Below are 18,487 nucleotides of genomic sequence, written 5' to 3' on the forward strand. Positions count from 1 at the left end.
TAATTTAATCAAATTAAATGTTTTTGTAAAGTTTTTCTATTTGAAATGTTAGCATTGATAATCATTCAAATTAGTGAATATGTTTATGGATTAACAAATGTATAAGCAAGAAAATTATGTTTTGACCTATTTTGGAAATGTGAGAGTTCTCTGGAGCACCTTTGATGAATAAAACAGATGTTAGTGATATTAACAAATTGTTCCAAAAACTGTACTTAGTGCAATTATTATTTTTTTAAAGACCTTCATCCTTCATCAGTGATTTCTTGCCAGTTAGGCAGATAACCACAGGTTGCCGTTTATCTTATAACGGATAATTGTGTTTTGTTATTTAAACAAACGATTGAGGAAATAAACTTGTCCATGAGTTTATTGAGAGACTTCCAGCTGACAGCGGGGTCTGTGAGTATCACTGGTCAGCCACAACCAGCTGGCTGTCACGTCAGACTAGAGCTTCTCAAGTCCGACAACATCGGAGCAAATGTGCAATTGGCCATCAATTTTCGCAAAACTGCCCATATTCAAACTCTTCCACAGTTGAGTTATTGCATAAAAAAGCCTCAAAAGTGAATTTAGTGATGAAATAGCAGACAAAATAGTTGTTAGCTGCAGCTACTATGGCAAACTACCGATCTAGATTCTAGAATCGGTTGCTTTTCCTTGGGTTCCCGGATGTTAACACTGAATTTTAAACATTACATTTTGCAGCTGAATTTGGCCTGTTGAATTTGAGGAAGTTGAAAATATATTCGTTGATTAGTTGTAGTTAATGCATTGTATTTTGAATCTGAATTTGGTGTATTGAATTCTTTTTATGATGAATGTATGAACTTATAAAAATAAAGGTGAGAATTATTTGTTGAAAATTTGAAGAGTAAAATTTAGAGGCAAAAAATTCAGATACATAATTTCAATGCATAAATATTCAGTGCTAGAAATTCAATGGCTTTTTTTTTTTTATTTTAAAGATTATTTTTTTGGGGCTTTTCCCTTTATTTGAAAGTGGATAGACATGAAAGGGGGGGAGAGATGGGGAATGACACGCAGCAAAGAGCAGCTGGTCGGATTCCAACCCTGCGCCACTGCAGGACTCATCCAACATGGGGCGAACATTCTTACTGGGTGAGCTAGAGGTCACCCCAGACATTCAATGGCTTTTTAATTCCGATGAAACAGATTTACTTCCATACTTACTTAACCAACCATATTGTTTAAATCAAAAAGTGACAGCTACAGAATCTGGAGGTTAAATGTTTATGTGCTTCACTATAAACACAACATTTAAAATGTGTTATTGTGCAATATTTTGTGTACTTAGTTGAAAGAAAATAAGTCTCAATCCACTTTGAATTCTGGCTGCAACACCAGAAAATGGCAATGGGGTTAAATATTATCTGCGGGCACTATGTCCTTGGCCAAATGCTGGCAGACAAGTGGCTTCTAAGGTCTGAGACGTTCGCTATTTAAGTATGTGAATGCAAATGAAAATGCCTGTCCTGTGCTCTGCAAATCCACAGCCCTTCTGTACACATACTGCATGAAATAAACCTGAGTCGTCAAGGGTGTGATACAGGACAAATCAGACTGAAGCAGAGCACAAATCAAAGAAGACGGCTTCCTCCTGCGTCGTCTGCTTTGGTGCCTCTGTTACAGTGTTTGACACAGCAGGTCGCACCGCGCTGCGCTGACTTTGCTGCTGACATATTTCAGAACACAACATTGTGTGTAATTGGCATTCCTCAAGCAACAGCATTCAGTATGTTTTTTTTGACAAAAGAGCTATAGTTTGTCCTTGGTGGTTTAAGAAGCAGAAGACATTTTTAAATAGACAAACTTTAGTGTGTGAAGTACTTGTGTTGCTGAATAGAGGCAGTTGTTTCTCAATCCACTAATGCATGCAGAAGAAGCACTCTACCCAGTAGGTAACACAAGTAAACAGTAAAGAGTGAGCATACCTTGGTGAAAAGGAAACTTGTGTAAGCCTTATTATGAGACTTCATTTGTCATTCTGATCCTTGACATCTTGACATACGTTTTCTCAGTCTCTAAGGTGGACTGTTGGCGGTGTGAACGGAGAAAGAACAATAGGAAAACAAAATATATATATTTTCTCTATTTACTCTGGCCATCACACACTGCAGATAAATGCCCTCCACTGTTTACACTGGGTTTATCAATTATTGTTTACAAAGCTGCCAGCCTTTGTCAGGCCTGAATAATGTAATTCTGCTTCCTGCATCTTGTTTATTCTGCCGGGGACAGCGTGTTTATTTTCCAGACAGCCAGGCAAACATTTTTTGGAGGTGATGTTGGCAGGAACCTCACTCTTAAACCTGTCTGCTTTCCTATTAAAATCTTTGCTTAAGAAAAGGATTGGGTGTGATTGAAAGCTGCTATTTTCTAAGGTCTAGCCCATGGTGATTGGAGGTGACAGTCTGACCACCTGGAGTCAGTCAGTATTACCCTGCTCAACTGACTGGATGCTGTTGAATGGGATGGTAAAGCAGAAGTGTCTGTGTGAAGATAGTCCAGTTCAGACATGCTAGGCAATGTTGAGCAATTAGTTTCTTTTTCATTTAGGTTACTGTTTGATCACTTTTAAGCCATCTGGAATACTTTTAACATCCTGTATTGCTTGACAGACTGTATTTAGTTGGTTTTCAGTAACCCACACTGAGACAATGTACATCTCTCTTCTTGTGTTCATTTATGTCCTTTTTAGATACTTTATCATTGGGCAATGGTCATTCTATCCACAATAGTCCCGTTAAAATTGTTTATTTCCTCTCCTACCATAGTCCTCCATATAGCAGAGTAATGAATTTTATTCAGAGTAGCGCAGCTGTTGCCTTGCAGTAAAAAATGCATTTCAATTTCTGGCCCCCTTTGTTGTAGAGTTAGATTTTTTTCCTTCCATGTCCCCATGAGTTTACTCCCACATAAGGATATGCAAGTCAGATGGATTTAAAACTCTAGATTGCCTATAGGCATGACTGGTTATGACAGTTACCGTGTCTATCTACATTTTCCGGAAGATGGACTGACAACTTTTCCAAAGTGTTTCTTTGCCACTGTTCATTGTATTGTAAAATTAAGAAAAGGGGTCATCGTTCTAAGTAGCCAGAAATGAAAATGATTTGTGGTGATGTGGTTTTCTCAAACCCAATACATGAAAATCTGGAATTTTAAACAAAGTGATTATCTTCTCTACAAGGCAGGATACAGCTCCTCTGTGTTCGAGCACGCAATGAAGAGATCTCCACTTCACACTCCAGTGTAACCATTTGAACAGACCTGCCTGAGGCCACAGCTGAGCAGAAAATAGCCTAATCCTTTTGGCAGCTCCAATAAACGGACCCTATTTAGTCCCTCTAAAAACAAATATAAACCAACCAACAGAGTAGTGCTAAGAGACAGATCCTACAGTTTAGTGATGCATATTCAACACACATGCTCTATACAACACAACCCAAATACTACATGAGTGTGTACGTGTGATCATATTCGTCTACCAACTGTTAACATAAATTCTCAGTGCTTGAATACACGTCTCTCTGTTGTGCTGAATGAACAAGTATGCCCTGTCAGCTTCGAGAAACAATGTGCTTTTCTCACTCATCTGCTGGTAGTAACACCTACAGAACTGTGAAACTTTTGTTGAATCGTTTGGGTCCACTCATTTAGCTTAAATGGGCACTCCACCGATTTTATCTGAGTTCAGTTAATTCATCACTGTGACTACTACTCAGCCTGTTAAAATAAATGCTTATGTTTTTGTGGCTCTGGAGGAGCTTTCTAAAAGTTGTTATAAACTGGAGGTTTTGTGTTTGAAAGAAGTGGGCCTATATGAGGCAGGGAGAGTCTAATGAAAGAGGCTGTTAAGCCACATTATGGGAAATTTACGTTTTGGAGCTTGACCCACACTTGGGACCAAAAGTCAGGGTACTTAGTTTTCCTGTTTTCCTGATTGAAATGTGGGCGAAGTGTCACCTTCAATAAGAAGAGGCTGTTTTTGCAATGTAGAATTCTATATATATATATATATATATATATATATATATATATATATATATATATATAGAGTATTATAATTGTATATAATTGATGGCTTTGTCTGCATACTGTACATTAATAAACTGCACAGTATATTGACTCTGTATGATCTCTGGTTGCATTGCATCCTGTCAAGAGAGATAGTGTTGGGTGACATGTCTACATTCTCCAGTAAATGGCAGGGCAATGACTTGACCGAATATGGTGCCTTGTCCTGAGGAGGAGAGATAAAAGCATTACCTCACTCTGTCCCTTTGCTCCTTCTGATAAGATAAGGCAGGTCACATTGGCTGTGTGAATAGAAAGTCTCTACTTCAGCTGCCTTTTATTTTGGATTTGTTGGGTCTTTCCCCCACAGTCTTTTAGACAAAGCATGCCATTTTTGCCATCCTCCAGCTCACACTTTAATGATTTATTCAGTGTCGTTCTCCGACATAGGGCTGCACTATTTTTAAAGTGTTTGTTGTTTCCCCACATCTTTTGTATAAACTTTAACTTTTCAAACTACACTCACGCATGACCCGGGGAGTCGTTGTGTCTGACACCTCTTCCAATCTATTTTAAATGGATAAAGAATGGAGGCATTCAGCAAAGTGTCTCAGAAATCATTTCATTTCATGGACATTTGGCAGATAGAACTGTGGCTTCGCCTCAAACCCTTTTGTCTGCTCTGGAACTCCTGAGCCTCCCTGGATATATTAAACTGTCTGGCTGGTTTAGCGGGATTCAATCCAGGCCAATCACTCATTGGCACACACATGCATGTGCACATGCAGATAGTATTCAAAACAGCTGCATATTGGTGTGTACGGCTTCTCTATAAACGTCTTTCCAGGCCCCTGGCTTTGTGTTGAATTCGTCCATCTTGGCTGAATCCCCTGCCTGGCATCACATCTGTGGCCACAGCTCCTTGGTCTGAGGATATGTGCTGTCTGGAGCACAAAAGCCTTTTTTAAGATGTTGTGAATGAAACAATAACTGTACGTGCAGGTAGTTGCAGCTTAAGGCATTGCAGACCTCATGTCGAAGTATTACCCGTCATGGGCTTTCATTTGAATTTTAAATACAACACACCCCTTTTGTTTTCAGCTTGAGCTGGGATTGTTTGGTTTTGGCCGCTAATCACATATTTAGGAAAAAAACAATTTATTTCCCAGACACATATTCAGAGCTTTGTTTTAAAAGGCAATGCTGTGAGCCAAGCTTTTTTTTGTTCCTTATTTTTTTTTTTTTTTAAACAACATTGAGAGTTGACATTTGAAGCTGCTATTTGAAGTGTGATTCAACTGCAAATGCCTGCACATTGCAAGCATGTAGTATTTTGGACCAAGCCATCTGGCTGGCCATGGTGCTGACTGTGTGTGTTTCTGGCCAGTGTGGATGGTCGCAGGCTCCCTGGCCTGTGTATTAACGTGTAGTGAAAGAATGTGTTCTCATTAGAAATCATTTTCCTCCGTTTACTCATTCCACCGCAAGAAAATTAACTACACTGCAAAAGCAAATGTGACATGGAAATTGCTTTACAATGTAGCTAAACTTCAAATTAAACCAACAAGTGCTAACCTAAAGATGTATTTATCATTTTAAGATAGAATTTCCAAGAAAAATAGCTCATAAGTTGGAAGCTGCACTGGATCGTGACACATTAAAATGGAGAATGGTGTGCAGCAGTGACCCACTGCTACATACAATTACAGAGGAAGCACTTAGTGTCTTGTATGTCTTCAAATATAGATCTCTCCTACTTGTGTTTTTATGTTTTATGTTAAGCAGGCACATTCATAAAAATGCAGTGGGTGAAATTGTGCTCTGTCCTGAGTAGCACTGATGCCGAGCTTTGTTGATGTCATCAAACAGTCTTCTCACTAGTCACTCGCATACATTTTGTTTTTCTGGCTGGAAATGACTGGCAGACACCATTCAGCACCCACTCTGTAGTGTTTCGCCACATAATAACGTGATTGACTTGTGTGGACGAGCTTGTAGAGCCAGTCAGTCAGACATTGTTAGGCGCGCAGTGGTGAGCTAAGATGTAATGAGGAGGCAGGTCTGTGCCTCTAATAGCGCTCTGATTAAACAATAGATGCTCCCTTAAAGGTCTGCTCGCCACTTCACATGTAGACAGAGATGTCCTGCTGTACAGAGATCAGCATACCTGGGAGCTGAATGTCTGAGACTGTGGACTACGTCTTCAGCTTTTTAATACGCTAGATGGTTCTTTGATAATCAGACACATTTTTGATTTGTGCCTGTGAATTACAATGATTCTCTGACGCTTAATAGGCCATTATGGTGTTTGATGGATTTTTCACAAAAACTGCTGCTGCTACACACTGCTGCTAAGAAATGGCCTCCCCATGTAATAAGTTCCAATTTAACCCCTGAGTACATATATTGTTCTTGAGGGAGCCGTCAACTCTCTATCAACTGCTGCCATTTATACAAGCTAGTTAGCAGTACAGCAATGTAGTTTAACCTCTTGATAACAGTGATGATAATTTAATTGCATTTGTGATGTATTACACCCTGCCATATGTTGGGCCAAGGTCCTTGTGTAAGGGTGTATCTGTCAGTGAAAAATACGCCCTGTCAGGCCAGTTGATTACTTGTTTAAAAATCACTTTAATGCTTGTAGTTGTTGACAGGTCATGTAATAAATGATTTGTTAGGAGGCAACATTGTTTAGTCCAATATCGTCTTTTATTTTCTTCTTGTTTGATGTTGTAAATCCTGAACTAGTGAAAAAAAAAAAAGAAAGACAGAAGAAGAAGAGGGAAGAAAACAGCAGCAATCATCTGCTAAAGTGTTTCAAGCGAACAAAACTGAGAATTAGCGGGTGTGTAATATATCACAGAGCTACGCAGAGTCTAATCAGGATCCCAGCTGGAGGCGTAGCCGTGCTCTGACCCTGTGAAATGACTTTGTCCTCTGCCTCATCATTTGGGGAGGTTGGGAGATCAAAAAGGAAGTCATTTTTTGGCTCTTCCAAAAAAAGCTGTGGATGTAATTAGCTTTGTTCTGATAACATTCACACAGCACATCCCAGAAATGGGTGTGAAACTGTACTGTACCTCCTGATCAGATATCTGCGCTGTAATCAGGAGACAATCTTAATGACCTGTGGTAAATGCCAAATGCTCATTCTGCTCCATCCATTGGAGTCCATAAAGTCCACAGTCTGAGCACACCGTTTCAACCCCTGAAGTCAATGAAACAAATTAAATCCATTTCACTAACGATAGCTTTTTTTATTTTGCCTAGAATGATGCAAAGCTGTAAAGGTTTCAATTTAGACTTCTCATTGTCTTTTATAAAACCGGATCTGTAGTTGATAAAGCACGTTTTTTGGGAGGGGTTGGAGTTTTTTTTTTTTGTTTGTGCAGTGTTGGTGTATTTAACATTTAGACAACGCTCCATGGGGAACCTGTCTGTTTTCTGAAACTCAAGACTGGTTGAAGGTATTGATGAGGGACTCAGTGAATAATTCATGTACATCGATAACATCTCATATCTCATTTGGATGGCCAGTGACTGTCAAGGTGAAGTTAGTTTTAGACAGGTGTTTGTCCTCAGGTTTCACTTCAGTTACTTTTGAGTGAAAAGCAACCGTGTCCTGTAACCGTGTAGCGCGTACAACAGGAGAAAAGATTTCCAATATTTCTTTCTGAGACATTGAGTAGGCCTAGAGGTGAAATAAGGGGCTCTCTGAAGTGTCTGTGTTTAACAGAAGAGGATTGTGGAAGTATATTTACTATTGTACTCTCAGGTTCATAGATCTCAAGCTTTGTACATGCTATATAGCATATATATAACATTAGTCCTTGAGAATATTGGTTAGAAAAACACAGTTTTTCTTTACATAAAACTTGGTTTAAAATCAAACTTTTTTATAGGATAAAAAATGTAGGATATTCACAACACAATAAGCAACAATCAAAGTCCCTCTTATTATTCATTGAAAATTGAATCTGCTTCATTGGGGCTATGGGTCCTGTGTGGGTGTCTATGATACAAATGTTACTAAAACCTGATTGGATACAAAAAACAAAAAAATTTTCTCATCTAAGTGACAATTGCACTCACTCAATACACACTGCACCTTTTCCTTTGTATGTATAATTGTGGTACTCTAACTTTAACAGAGCACAGACAGTGAAGTTTTTACACCAGCATTTGCTTGTTGGTGCTTTTTGTGCTGTGTGAAAAAGAAATCTAGTGCGTCCATGATACTTTTTATTGTAAGTCATTATCACCATGAAGGTTGTGGCACCCTGCTTTTGTATAAGTAAGTCTTGAATTCTAAAAGTACTCTAATGAATATATCTTTCATTCAGAAAGGCATATCAGGCTCTCTGGCTCTTATTGTTAAAACTCTGACACAAGTATGCTGCAGTCACAAAAGGGCCACTGGGTTTATGCTTCTCTTCTGACTGTGGTGTATTTTTTAGCAACACTTCAACTACAGTATTGTTTGAAGGCCCAGCTCAGTTCAGGAAGTTATAGTACAAACAATTGCTGCTTTTCTGCTGTCAGTATTTGGTTGAGTTATTGTGATGCTCCTGCTTGATGTGTTAATAGTTTCTCTGTAATCTTCCTCTCTCCTTTGTGACTTTGTCTTTTTTTTCCCAGACATGGAACTCGATGTGCAGGAGAAGTTGCAGCAGCAGCCGACAACGGTGTGTGCGGTGTAGGTGTGGCCTATAATGCCAAAATTGGAGGTGAGTGAAGCAGACCATTGGGATTTTCAGTTGGGAACAATGTTTCATTAGGAATAATATTCATTCAAATGAGTTGAATATTACTTTTAATTAGAAATAATACGCACAATAATATTCACATTCAAACTAATTAACGTGGAAGTGAATTTGTTTCAGCTAGGCTCTATTTAGTCCAGGACCTGAATCTGAATCACAGATTTAGCTGCGTCTTCACATTTTGTAATAGACCCAGTAATATATATCCATAATGGGTTTTTTTGGACCATTGACTATCTTTTACTGACTGATTGGCTGCCTGTTGTTTAGATGCACAAGTGAAAGTGTGCTGCACTGAGCGTGCAGTGAATTGTGCTTGATCTAATGCTACTGAGAACAATAGCTTCAGCTTTTTCTTCTGGAAATACTGTAAGTGGCTTTGTTTAAAGCTATGCATAGAAACTTTCAGATTAAGTTTTTGACATGGTGAACCTTTTTTTTTGTCAAACTAACTAACTCACTCCACCTTAATTTGGCACTTGGCCTGAAACTTCAGTCTTTCTACCACCAATTAGATAAAAAGGCAGTTGAATTGTTTTAGTGTTTTGTTGAGTCCTTTGTGATGCCTATTATATTATGTTGATGCCAAGGGAACTTACCCAGTGGACATCTATTCATACCACTGTTTAAATCATCTGCCTAAAAAGCTGGTCAAAGTAAGACTTTTGGAACAGGCTCTTGTTTGAACAATAATAAAGCTGTCAGCATATGCAGATATGCATTAAGAAAGAACATGTTCCTTCAGAGGGGTTCATTCAAATCAAACCTGTGATCGCAAATTAAGTCTGAAATGTGTTTTTTGTCTCCCAAATATGTTTGCACTTGATATAGTATTCCAAGGAGGCTTTTAGTAACTTTTGTCACCAAACAATCTGTCAGTGACATGATGGCAGCCAACAAGACTCAGCGGAGCCCTGATCTGTCCCGTTCACAGATGTTACTCATAACTCTCCTTCTTTGTCTTCATTACCATTCATCTCCCGACGGAGCCGCGTGTTGGCCCTGTTCTCATAAATTACTCCTTTGTGAATCTGTTCACGTCACTGGGGTCAGTGGATTGTTTACAAACAGCTGGGATTTGCTCCCAAATACCTGTGTGTGTGTGTGTGTGTGTGTGTGTGTGTGTGTGTGTGTGTGTGTGTGTGTGTGTGTGCTTGTTTTACTATATTCGTGGGGTCCAAAAACCGTGGAATACAGTATACTTGTGGGGTCTGCACAGCCTTGTGGGGCCCAAAATGCTGGACCCCACAAGGTTAAAGGGCTGTTTGAGGGTTAAGACTAGGTTATTAGAATTATTACTAGAATTAGGTTATGGTTAGGGTAAGGGTTAAGGTTAGGCATTTAGTTGTGATGGTTAAGGTTAGGGTAAGGGGCTAGGGAATGCATTATGTCAATGACGGGTCCCCACAAAGATCGTGAAACAAACGCGTGTGTGTCGTGTGTATCGTGTGTATCGTGTGCATCGTCTGTATCGTGTGTGTGTGTGTGTCTGTGTCTGGGCACCCCATGTGTTAAATGTGTGTATCCTTACTGAGCAATGATTAGTGATTACCTGTAATTGACCCTGCTTGGCTAACTCTGCGTTTCCTTCCACCTACTGTATCTCTCCACACACACACACACACACACACACACACACACACACACACACACACACACACTCATAGCTGCATTCCTACCTGCTGCCTCGAACTTGCTGGAGCAGCAGGAAACTCGCACAGCACTGTCTTAATAAGGAATCGTCGAGCCGCAGGAAGTTGATGAGAATTGTTACGACAGTGATTATCATTACCGCTGCAATACAGCCCGTGCATAATGATCAACCGAGCAAATATTGTGCTTTATGTCGCATGTTTATCCCGTTAAAGCATTTTTTGCATGCTCCTCGGTATTCCGTCTTGTGGTACAGCAAATCCCCATGCCAACAGAGTAATTACTGCTTTGGCTACATCCCTTCTGGCATGTGTTTGTGCCTTTAGGGCCAGGCAGGTTGTCTAGAATGGATTATTGAAGTCTTAATGTGGATGTCGTCGCGTTACCTCTGAGGTCCGGGGGTCCTCTCCCAGTAATGGACCTTATTTGAGGGTGGTTCATTTCACGCCTCTCTACAGCCATTAATGTTCAGAGGAGTGATCTGAGGCTGCTCACTTCAAAGGCTCAGACAGAGTTGCGTTCAGGTATGATGAAAGGTGACATTCAGTGCTACCCTGTGGATACCCCAGTCTGTTGAAGGCTCTGTATACCCTCAGCTTATTTATACCTGTGTGTATGTGCGCCTCTCTCTCTCTCTCTCTCTCTCTCTCTCTCTCTCTCTCTCTCTCTCTCTCTCTCTCTCTCTCTCTCTCTCTCTCCTGCAGTCTGTCAGGTTTGTCAACATGTCCTTTCTGTGTGTTTGGTGGGAGTTAGGAAGCTAGCCTTTTCCTGGTTCAACAATCAGCTGGGTTTGTGTTTATGTGACGGTAAAATAATGTAGTATCCATCGGAGCAGCATCTGCGGGTAGCGCTTTGTACGCTTGCTCATTAAAACTGCAACTCTGTGAAGTCTTTTGTTTCACCTGTTTTTCTATTTCTTGTTTTGTTTTCTTTGTGGCAGAAGATAAAATGGGAATCTGCGGTCCGACCGATTTCTTTCAGTCTTTTTATGACAAGTTTTCTCTTTGTGTCATCTCATGCTGTGTTTTTTTTCCTTCAGGTTTTGACACCTCTCCACCCATCTAAAGCGAAAATGTGTACACTCACTATCTCGTTTCCATCTGTCATTCTGTCGCTCTTTCCCCACCACTTTTCATGTCTCTAGTGTGGTAACCTAATCTGTACTGTTCATTTGATAGGAGTTCGTATGTTGGATGGGGAGGTGACAGACGTGGTGGAGGCCCACTCTCTGAGCCTCAACCCGCAGCACATCCACATCTATAGTGCCAGCTGGGGCCCAGAGGACGATGGCAAGTCACTGGACGGCCCTGCCAAGCTGGCTAAAGAGGCTTTCCTCCACGGAATCACCAAGGTCAGTCAGTCTGCCTTTTAATCTACTAATATCTTCCCTGTTTCCTGCTTCTAGCCTCACCATCAAACTCACATCAGTTCTTTAAAGGTTTGACATAGGTTTGTACTTGTTTTTTGGAAATTTGAGGAAATACACTTACCCTTCCTTTCTTGCATAGAAATGGATGAAAAGGTGGCCGGGTTGGTTCAGTGGGTAGAGCAGGCGCACATATACTGAGATGTTTAGATAGATAGATAGATAGATAGGTTGATAGGTCGATAGAGCGATAGATCGATTGATTGATTTTTACTGATCCCAAAAAAATGGGAAATTCCAGTATTGCAGCAGCAAAATATGCCTCGACGCAGAGGTCCAGGGTTCGAATCCGACCTGTGACGATTTCCTGCATGTCTTCCCCCCTCTCTCTCCCCTTTCTCACCTAGCTGTGCTGTCAAATTAAAGGCGGAAAAGAAATGGATGAAAAGATTGATACAACTCTCATGTCTGCATGGTAAAAATGACACTGAAGCCAGCCGAGCTTTGTTCAGAAAACTTTAAAGCTCACTAATTTACATGTTATATCTTGTTTGTCTAATCCGAACAAAAAACAAAGTGTAAAAATAACAATTTGCCGTTTTATTATGTGCCAGACTATTTCCTCGCCATTTTGCTGTCAAAGTCAGTTTCTCATTGAAAGTGTTTCTCACACCATTGCTCTCCACAGTTGGGGTTAGGACACAGGATAAATGATGGATAGGCATCACAGAGACAACTGCCTAGGGTTAAAGTAAGGTTGAGTTGAGGTTAAGCATAGCAGAAAAGGACTCTTTAGAGTTAGCGATATGTTTGAGCTCAGGCTAAAGTAGGGAAAAAACACAAATCGATTGGGAAGCAGACTTAGACACACCACCAGGTCCAGGAACCTCCTGATGGTAGCCTGGCCACTGTTCCTAGCCAAGAAATACTCTGACTCATAACCCTTAGTAAAATGGCAAATTTTCATTTTTACAATTCATTTTTTGTACAGATTAAACAAACATTAAAGATAGTGATACAAGTGCTAAGCTAACCTGGCTGCTGGCTCATATTTACTGTACAGATGTGAGAGTGGTATTGGTCTTCTCATCTAACCCTCGGCATAGACGCAAGTACTGTAAGCGTATTTCGCAACACGTTGAACTATTCCTTTTATGCTACATATGGAGCAATTTCTCTCATGGCAAAAAAAAAGGCTTTTGGAAATCTGAGGTGTAAACATGTTTCTGCCTATACAATCATATTGTATCAATATTTAATGAAGGATATCTTTTGGAGATGTACTGTAGATAAGGACAAACTCAAGGTGAGTTTGGTAATTGCCCTCCGACTAGCCCTTTAAGGTTGGATAGAGTAAGACATTAAAGAGTATGACAATTATCTAAGGCTAATGTTATCATTTCTCATGTGTCAGCAGGCTGCATCAGAAGGGGTTAGCAGAACAGTCGAATGATAAATGTGAGCTGGGAGAAAATAGAATCAGAGCAGCAGTCACTGATGCAAACAATAGTGAATAGTTAATAGATACAAAGACCTCAGTAATTGGCATATAAATGAATGAAACTGCCCATTTTCTGTGGAATAGAATGATTCATACTTCACATCCCAAAATGTGAAATGTTCCACCAATCACGGTGTGTTAGTAACGAGAAATATCCTGACAGCAGCACAACAGGACCTCTCTGGTTCAGCGTGTGTTCTCCTGGCAGTGAGAGAACCCCTGGCAGCGAAATGTGTTATCGTCTAGCCTCTCTAACCTGCAGCAAAGCCAGCGTCAGGTCATAAATTGGGCTGGAAGGTTTCAGAGTATTACCTAGAGCTTTAAGGCCGGCTACACACTGCCTGCGTGGCGTGAACGTGGCGTTTCTGTTGCGTGTCAGCTGCATGGCGGCTGCGTGGATTTTTCTATGTCTTTACATACCAGAAACGTGTCTGACGCGGTGCTGCTGCTGCTAGCCTTGTCTGTACACATGTATGTTTCCCATTGATAAAATGAAATACCATGTTGAACATAAATATATACTGATTTGATTACAGCAAAGACAACGTCGGCAGTATTGACGGCAAAATAGACTACAGAATATTTCGTTCTGTATTGACAGGTGCAATATTAGAAAATCGATTTATTTTTTTTTTAATTACATTTATATCTGCATTTATATCAAAACCTAGAGACTTTCAAACATCAACATGTCATTTATTAATATGTATTTGTGTCAAAATGACATAAACATCTTTTCCTATTCTATTTTGCCTGGAAACGCTTCCAACACGCTTGCGTGTCGCGTGAAAAGTAGGCGTCGGTCCCATTTCTAGCATGCACACGTTTTCGGCGCAGCTCAAGCCGCGCCTGAGACGTGCGTATCACGCAGGCAGTGTGCAAGCTCTCACCTGTTAACATGGGAGCCGAAATAAAAACGGACACGCCACGCAGCCAGTGTGTAGCTGGCCTAAGACTCCTTTGTTATGATACTGTATGATTCAGACAGCATCACACATACAGTAGAATGAAACTTTCCACCCCAATTTTGTGGTAAATTTGTGTGATGGAGATGTAGGAATCCATTAAGAAAATTAAATAGATAATCCTATTAAAAACCAGCTCATTTGAAGTCTGTGTTCAGATGAAATTGAGCTCCCTTTGTACACTTGCAAGCTTACAATGTGATTAACGGAGCCAGAGAAAATAGTGTTGCGGCATCAGTGATAAAGAAACCAAAATTCCAGTATCTTTATATTTGTCGGGGTGGTGAAGCCAAAATACCGAAACTGATGATGTGACAAGACTTTTATTTAGTTTAACAGCCAGGCCAGACTCAAGCAGGCAGAGAACAGACAGACAAAATCTTTAACAACAGGGGTAGCGAAACATTCATGCATCTTTTTTGTCTTTTTATGTTCCTTTGGTTTTGGTTTTGTGTATCTGTGGGTGGCCGAGAGGGATGGAAGAAGAAATTGTATACTTCTGTTGTATCTCACCTTATTAAATATTGCTTTGCCATCAGCTGTTTCATTATTCTGTATGTGAGATTTAAAAGAGATCTTTTTTTCTGTTTCTTCACCTAACAGTATTTGTTTCTTGGTTTATTGTTTTGCCGCCCACTTGGTTCAAACTGAATGTGGAAGAAGACAAGTTTTAATCATTCAATTTTATTTTTAGCTGCTGCTTTCACACTTTGATGAATTCTTTTTTTTTTTTTTTTATTAACGTGAATGACAGGGTGTATCTATCCTAAATAGAAATGCGAGTTGTGAGTAAATTATGATGATAATGATACCTTTTTTCTCTCTGCATTTTTCAAAACCACTTAAAAAGCGCTTTGCAGAAAAACAAAGGCAGAGCGATAATAAGGTCTAACAAAGAAGGAAAGGTACCTTCTAAATATATTGTTTAGAAGTAGAAAAGCATAATAAAACATGACAGCAAAAAGAAAACTAATTAAAAACCAATTCAAAATCTGTACGACTTTAACACTGACTTAAAGGAACTTTAAGGACCCTGAGGTTGTTCTCCTTCCAGAGGCTATTTCAGAGCATCCGAGCCCTGACTGCAGATGCCCTGCTACCCTCTGTCTTTGTCTCCAGCCCGACGTCGGCAACAACAGCTGGTCTGCAGACGTCATGCTACTATATGTATTGAGAGAAAGAAGGTCAGCAGTGTAGGAAGAATGCAGACCAACTAGTGCCTTAAAACTAAGCAGTAAAACTGAAAAAAATCAATTCTAAAGGCCATAGGTTAGTACAAGGAGGCCAAAATTGAGAAAATGTGCAAAAATCTTCTACAACTTGTGAACACCCTGACAGCTGTATTGTATACAAGCTGAATGCGGCCCATCGATTTCTGGGGCATTTCAGCGATTAAGGAGTTGCAGTAATCTAATCAGCTGGAGACCAATGTATGAAAAAGGATTTGTTTGTCTTGGAACAAAAAGGACAATCTAATCTTCGTGATGTTCCTGAGTTGAAAAACGACACCCTTTGTTTTTCTACTTAAATATATCTAGCCTCCTGTTGGCAAGTCCAAACCCAACTGGACTATAAATGTACGTCTCATACAGTGTGTGTATTTTATGAGCATACAGTCTCACTGCCAGATATCATGTTGTCATTTATCATGCCCCTGAATTATATTCAGCTTGAGTAGATTTTGTAATTACATTTCTTGTGTTTGTTATCGGATGTTCTGCCGCAATAAGTCACCTGACATTGTGATGTATTAATAAGAGTTGTGCCTACAGCGGTTCACTGCTTCTGAACGAAAGCACATACTTTAAGTGACAAGGCGTTTAAGCAGTGAGACAAACGTCTTTGTCAAAGGCAATGTTTCACACTTCAACCAGCTCTTGTTAGTCTCTTTCTCTAAACCTGTCCTGTGCATGTCTATATAAATGTACGTATATGTGTTTCTGTACCACAGGGACGTGACGGACAGGGCTCCATCTTTGTGTGGGCTTCGGGTAATGGTGGCCGGGAGCAGGACAGCTGTAACTGTGACGGCTACACCAACAGCATTTACACCCTTTCCATCAGCAGCACCACGCAGTCCGGCAACGTGCCGTGGTACAGCGAGCCCTGCTCTTCCACCCTCGCTACCACCTTCAGCTCTGGAAACCCGGGGGAGAAACAGATAGTAGGTGTACATGCACGCTCAAACTTTGAACATCTCAGATTTTGTGTAGGATTGTCTATATACTTTAAATCTCGAGCACATTGTAAATGTCAGCAATGCAAAAATAAACATACACCTCATACTTTGCGTTTGCCAAAAGTTGATGCTGGTACATCCAAAATTAACCCTTTTCGAATGTACATATACATGTATCTCGTCTCTCGCAAATCAAAAATAGGCATCAAAATCAGAGTGACTGATGCGTAACATACAGTGAGCAAAGCTGACAAACACTAAGAGGTGCCACATGCTTCCATCAAGATGCTTGTTAGCTGAAGAAAGACTTGCCTCAGGGACATAGAATAACAAAAAACAACAATAAATCTGCCATTCCCTCCAAAATACATCAGAGGCATGCTGCAGGCGAGCAAACACACGTCGTCAGATTGATGAAATTGAAGTCATTTTAATATTTACAGCAGCTCTTGTATTGTTGCTTTAGCAGTCAGAAGCTGCCATTTGTTGTATCAGTGAGTTCACACAGCTTTCGTTTATGTTGACTTTGTCAAATTTTGGGTTTGGTACATTTGTATCTAGACTGTCGAATCACAAGCAGACCAGGACCAGGCTTTTAAACAAATCTAACGTGGACTCATTTACTGTTGAGACGCTGGGAATGTGTTACTGGGTATTTAGAAAATGCTAGGTTTATAACTAAAAAAAAACAATCAGTGTAGGGCTGCAACCAGCTATTATTTTCATCATTGGTTAATTGGTTGATTATTTTTTTCAATTAATCACTTAATATAAAATGTCAGAATATAGTGGGAAAAAAAGCCCATCACAAGTTCCTAGGTGATGTGGTCAGATTACTTGTTTTGTCCGACCAACAGTCCGAAACGCAAAAATATTCATTTGAGAATGATAGAGAACTGAGAAAAGCAGAACATCCTCACATTGGAGAAGAGGAAACCATCAAATATTTGGACTTTTTGGGGCGGCCTCTAGCTCACCCAGTAAGAGTGTTCGCCCCATGTTGACTGAGTCCTGCAGCGGCGCAGGGTTGGAATCCGACCTGCTGTCCTTTGCTGTGTGTCATCCCCATTTCTCTCCCCCTTTCTGGTCTATCCACTGCCAAAAAAATAATCTTTAAAAAAAATATTTGGACTTTTTCTTTATAAATGACTGATCATTAAATTAGTCAATACAATAAAAAAAAAAACATTTAATAAAATATGAAACCGTTTTTTTTTAAATCCAGTTCTGATATCTAACAGTGCAGACATCTCCCTTTGTTTATTCCTCTGACACGTAGACTTTTTTCCACAGTTAATGGCCAGTTAGTGCCACAGTCTTTCAGGCCCATAGGCTGTAGTCATTGGTCAGGCCAAAACTTGCAAACCGAGAATCAGTCCCTGACCTTCATAGCTCGCCTTGCCCTCTGGCTTCTTGTCATTTCCGACGTGTCCCCATGGTGACCCAGACAGGCCTCATTAGCTTTCTGCCATTGGCAGAGTTTGAGAGCAGAGGTGTACCCGGAGTGCTAAGATACTTTGTCTCACCACCACCCGACCTAACTGCACTGATTTGGCTGACATTCCCTGCCCCGGCTGTGACCCTTTGGCAGGGATCCACAGACCTGAGACTGAACCTACCTGCTCATTCTCTCCTCCTCCTCCTCCTCCTCCTCCTCCGATTGCTGCAGGCAGAGCTCCCATTGTCCCTAGCTCTCCCCTGCCTAACCTCTCTCACCGTGAACTTCACTCATGCTGGAGTGGGAAACTCAATGTGTCATATTAACTGTGTCTAACCTTCTGTATTTCTGTGCACTTCTCTCACTTCTCCTGTCTCCAAGGTGACCACAGACCTGAGGCAAAAATGCACAGACTCTCACACGGGGACATCTGCCTCGGCCCCGCTGGCTGCTGGGATCATCGCTCTGGCTCTGGAGGCCAAGTGAGTTGAGAACGACACAACCTCCTCCTGTAACCTTATAGCTGTTTTTGAAGTCAACCCTGTAGCCAATACACTTTTACAGTAAACACTTTTTAA

At 40.5% G+C, this 18,487-nt stretch overlaps 1 protein-coding gene across 1 annotated transcript in view; it reads left to right on the forward strand.

Annotated features, from left to right (window-relative positions):
- Window positions 1-18,487, forward strand: part of furinb (furin (paired basic amino acid cleaving enzyme) b) — a 79,488-nt gene that overhangs the window by 51,666 nt on the left and 9,335 nt on the right. Inside the window, exons 7-10 of the mRNA XM_031282552.2 lie at window positions 8,683-8,771; window positions 11,639-11,811; window positions 16,244-16,456; window positions 18,291-18,391. Of these exons, the coding sequence (XP_031138412.1) occupies window positions 8,683-8,771; window positions 11,639-11,811; window positions 16,244-16,456; window positions 18,291-18,391 (576 nt within the window). The remainder of the gene's footprint in view (window positions 1-8,682; window positions 8,772-11,638; window positions 11,812-16,243; window positions 16,457-18,290; window positions 18,392-18,487) is intronic.

Source organism: Sander lucioperca, chromosome 7 (genome assembly GCF_008315115.2).
Source record: "Sander lucioperca isolate FBNREF2018 chromosome 7, SLUC_FBN_1.2, whole genome shotgun sequence".
NCBI lineage: Eukaryota > Metazoa > Chordata > Actinopteri > Perciformes > Percidae > Sander > Sander lucioperca.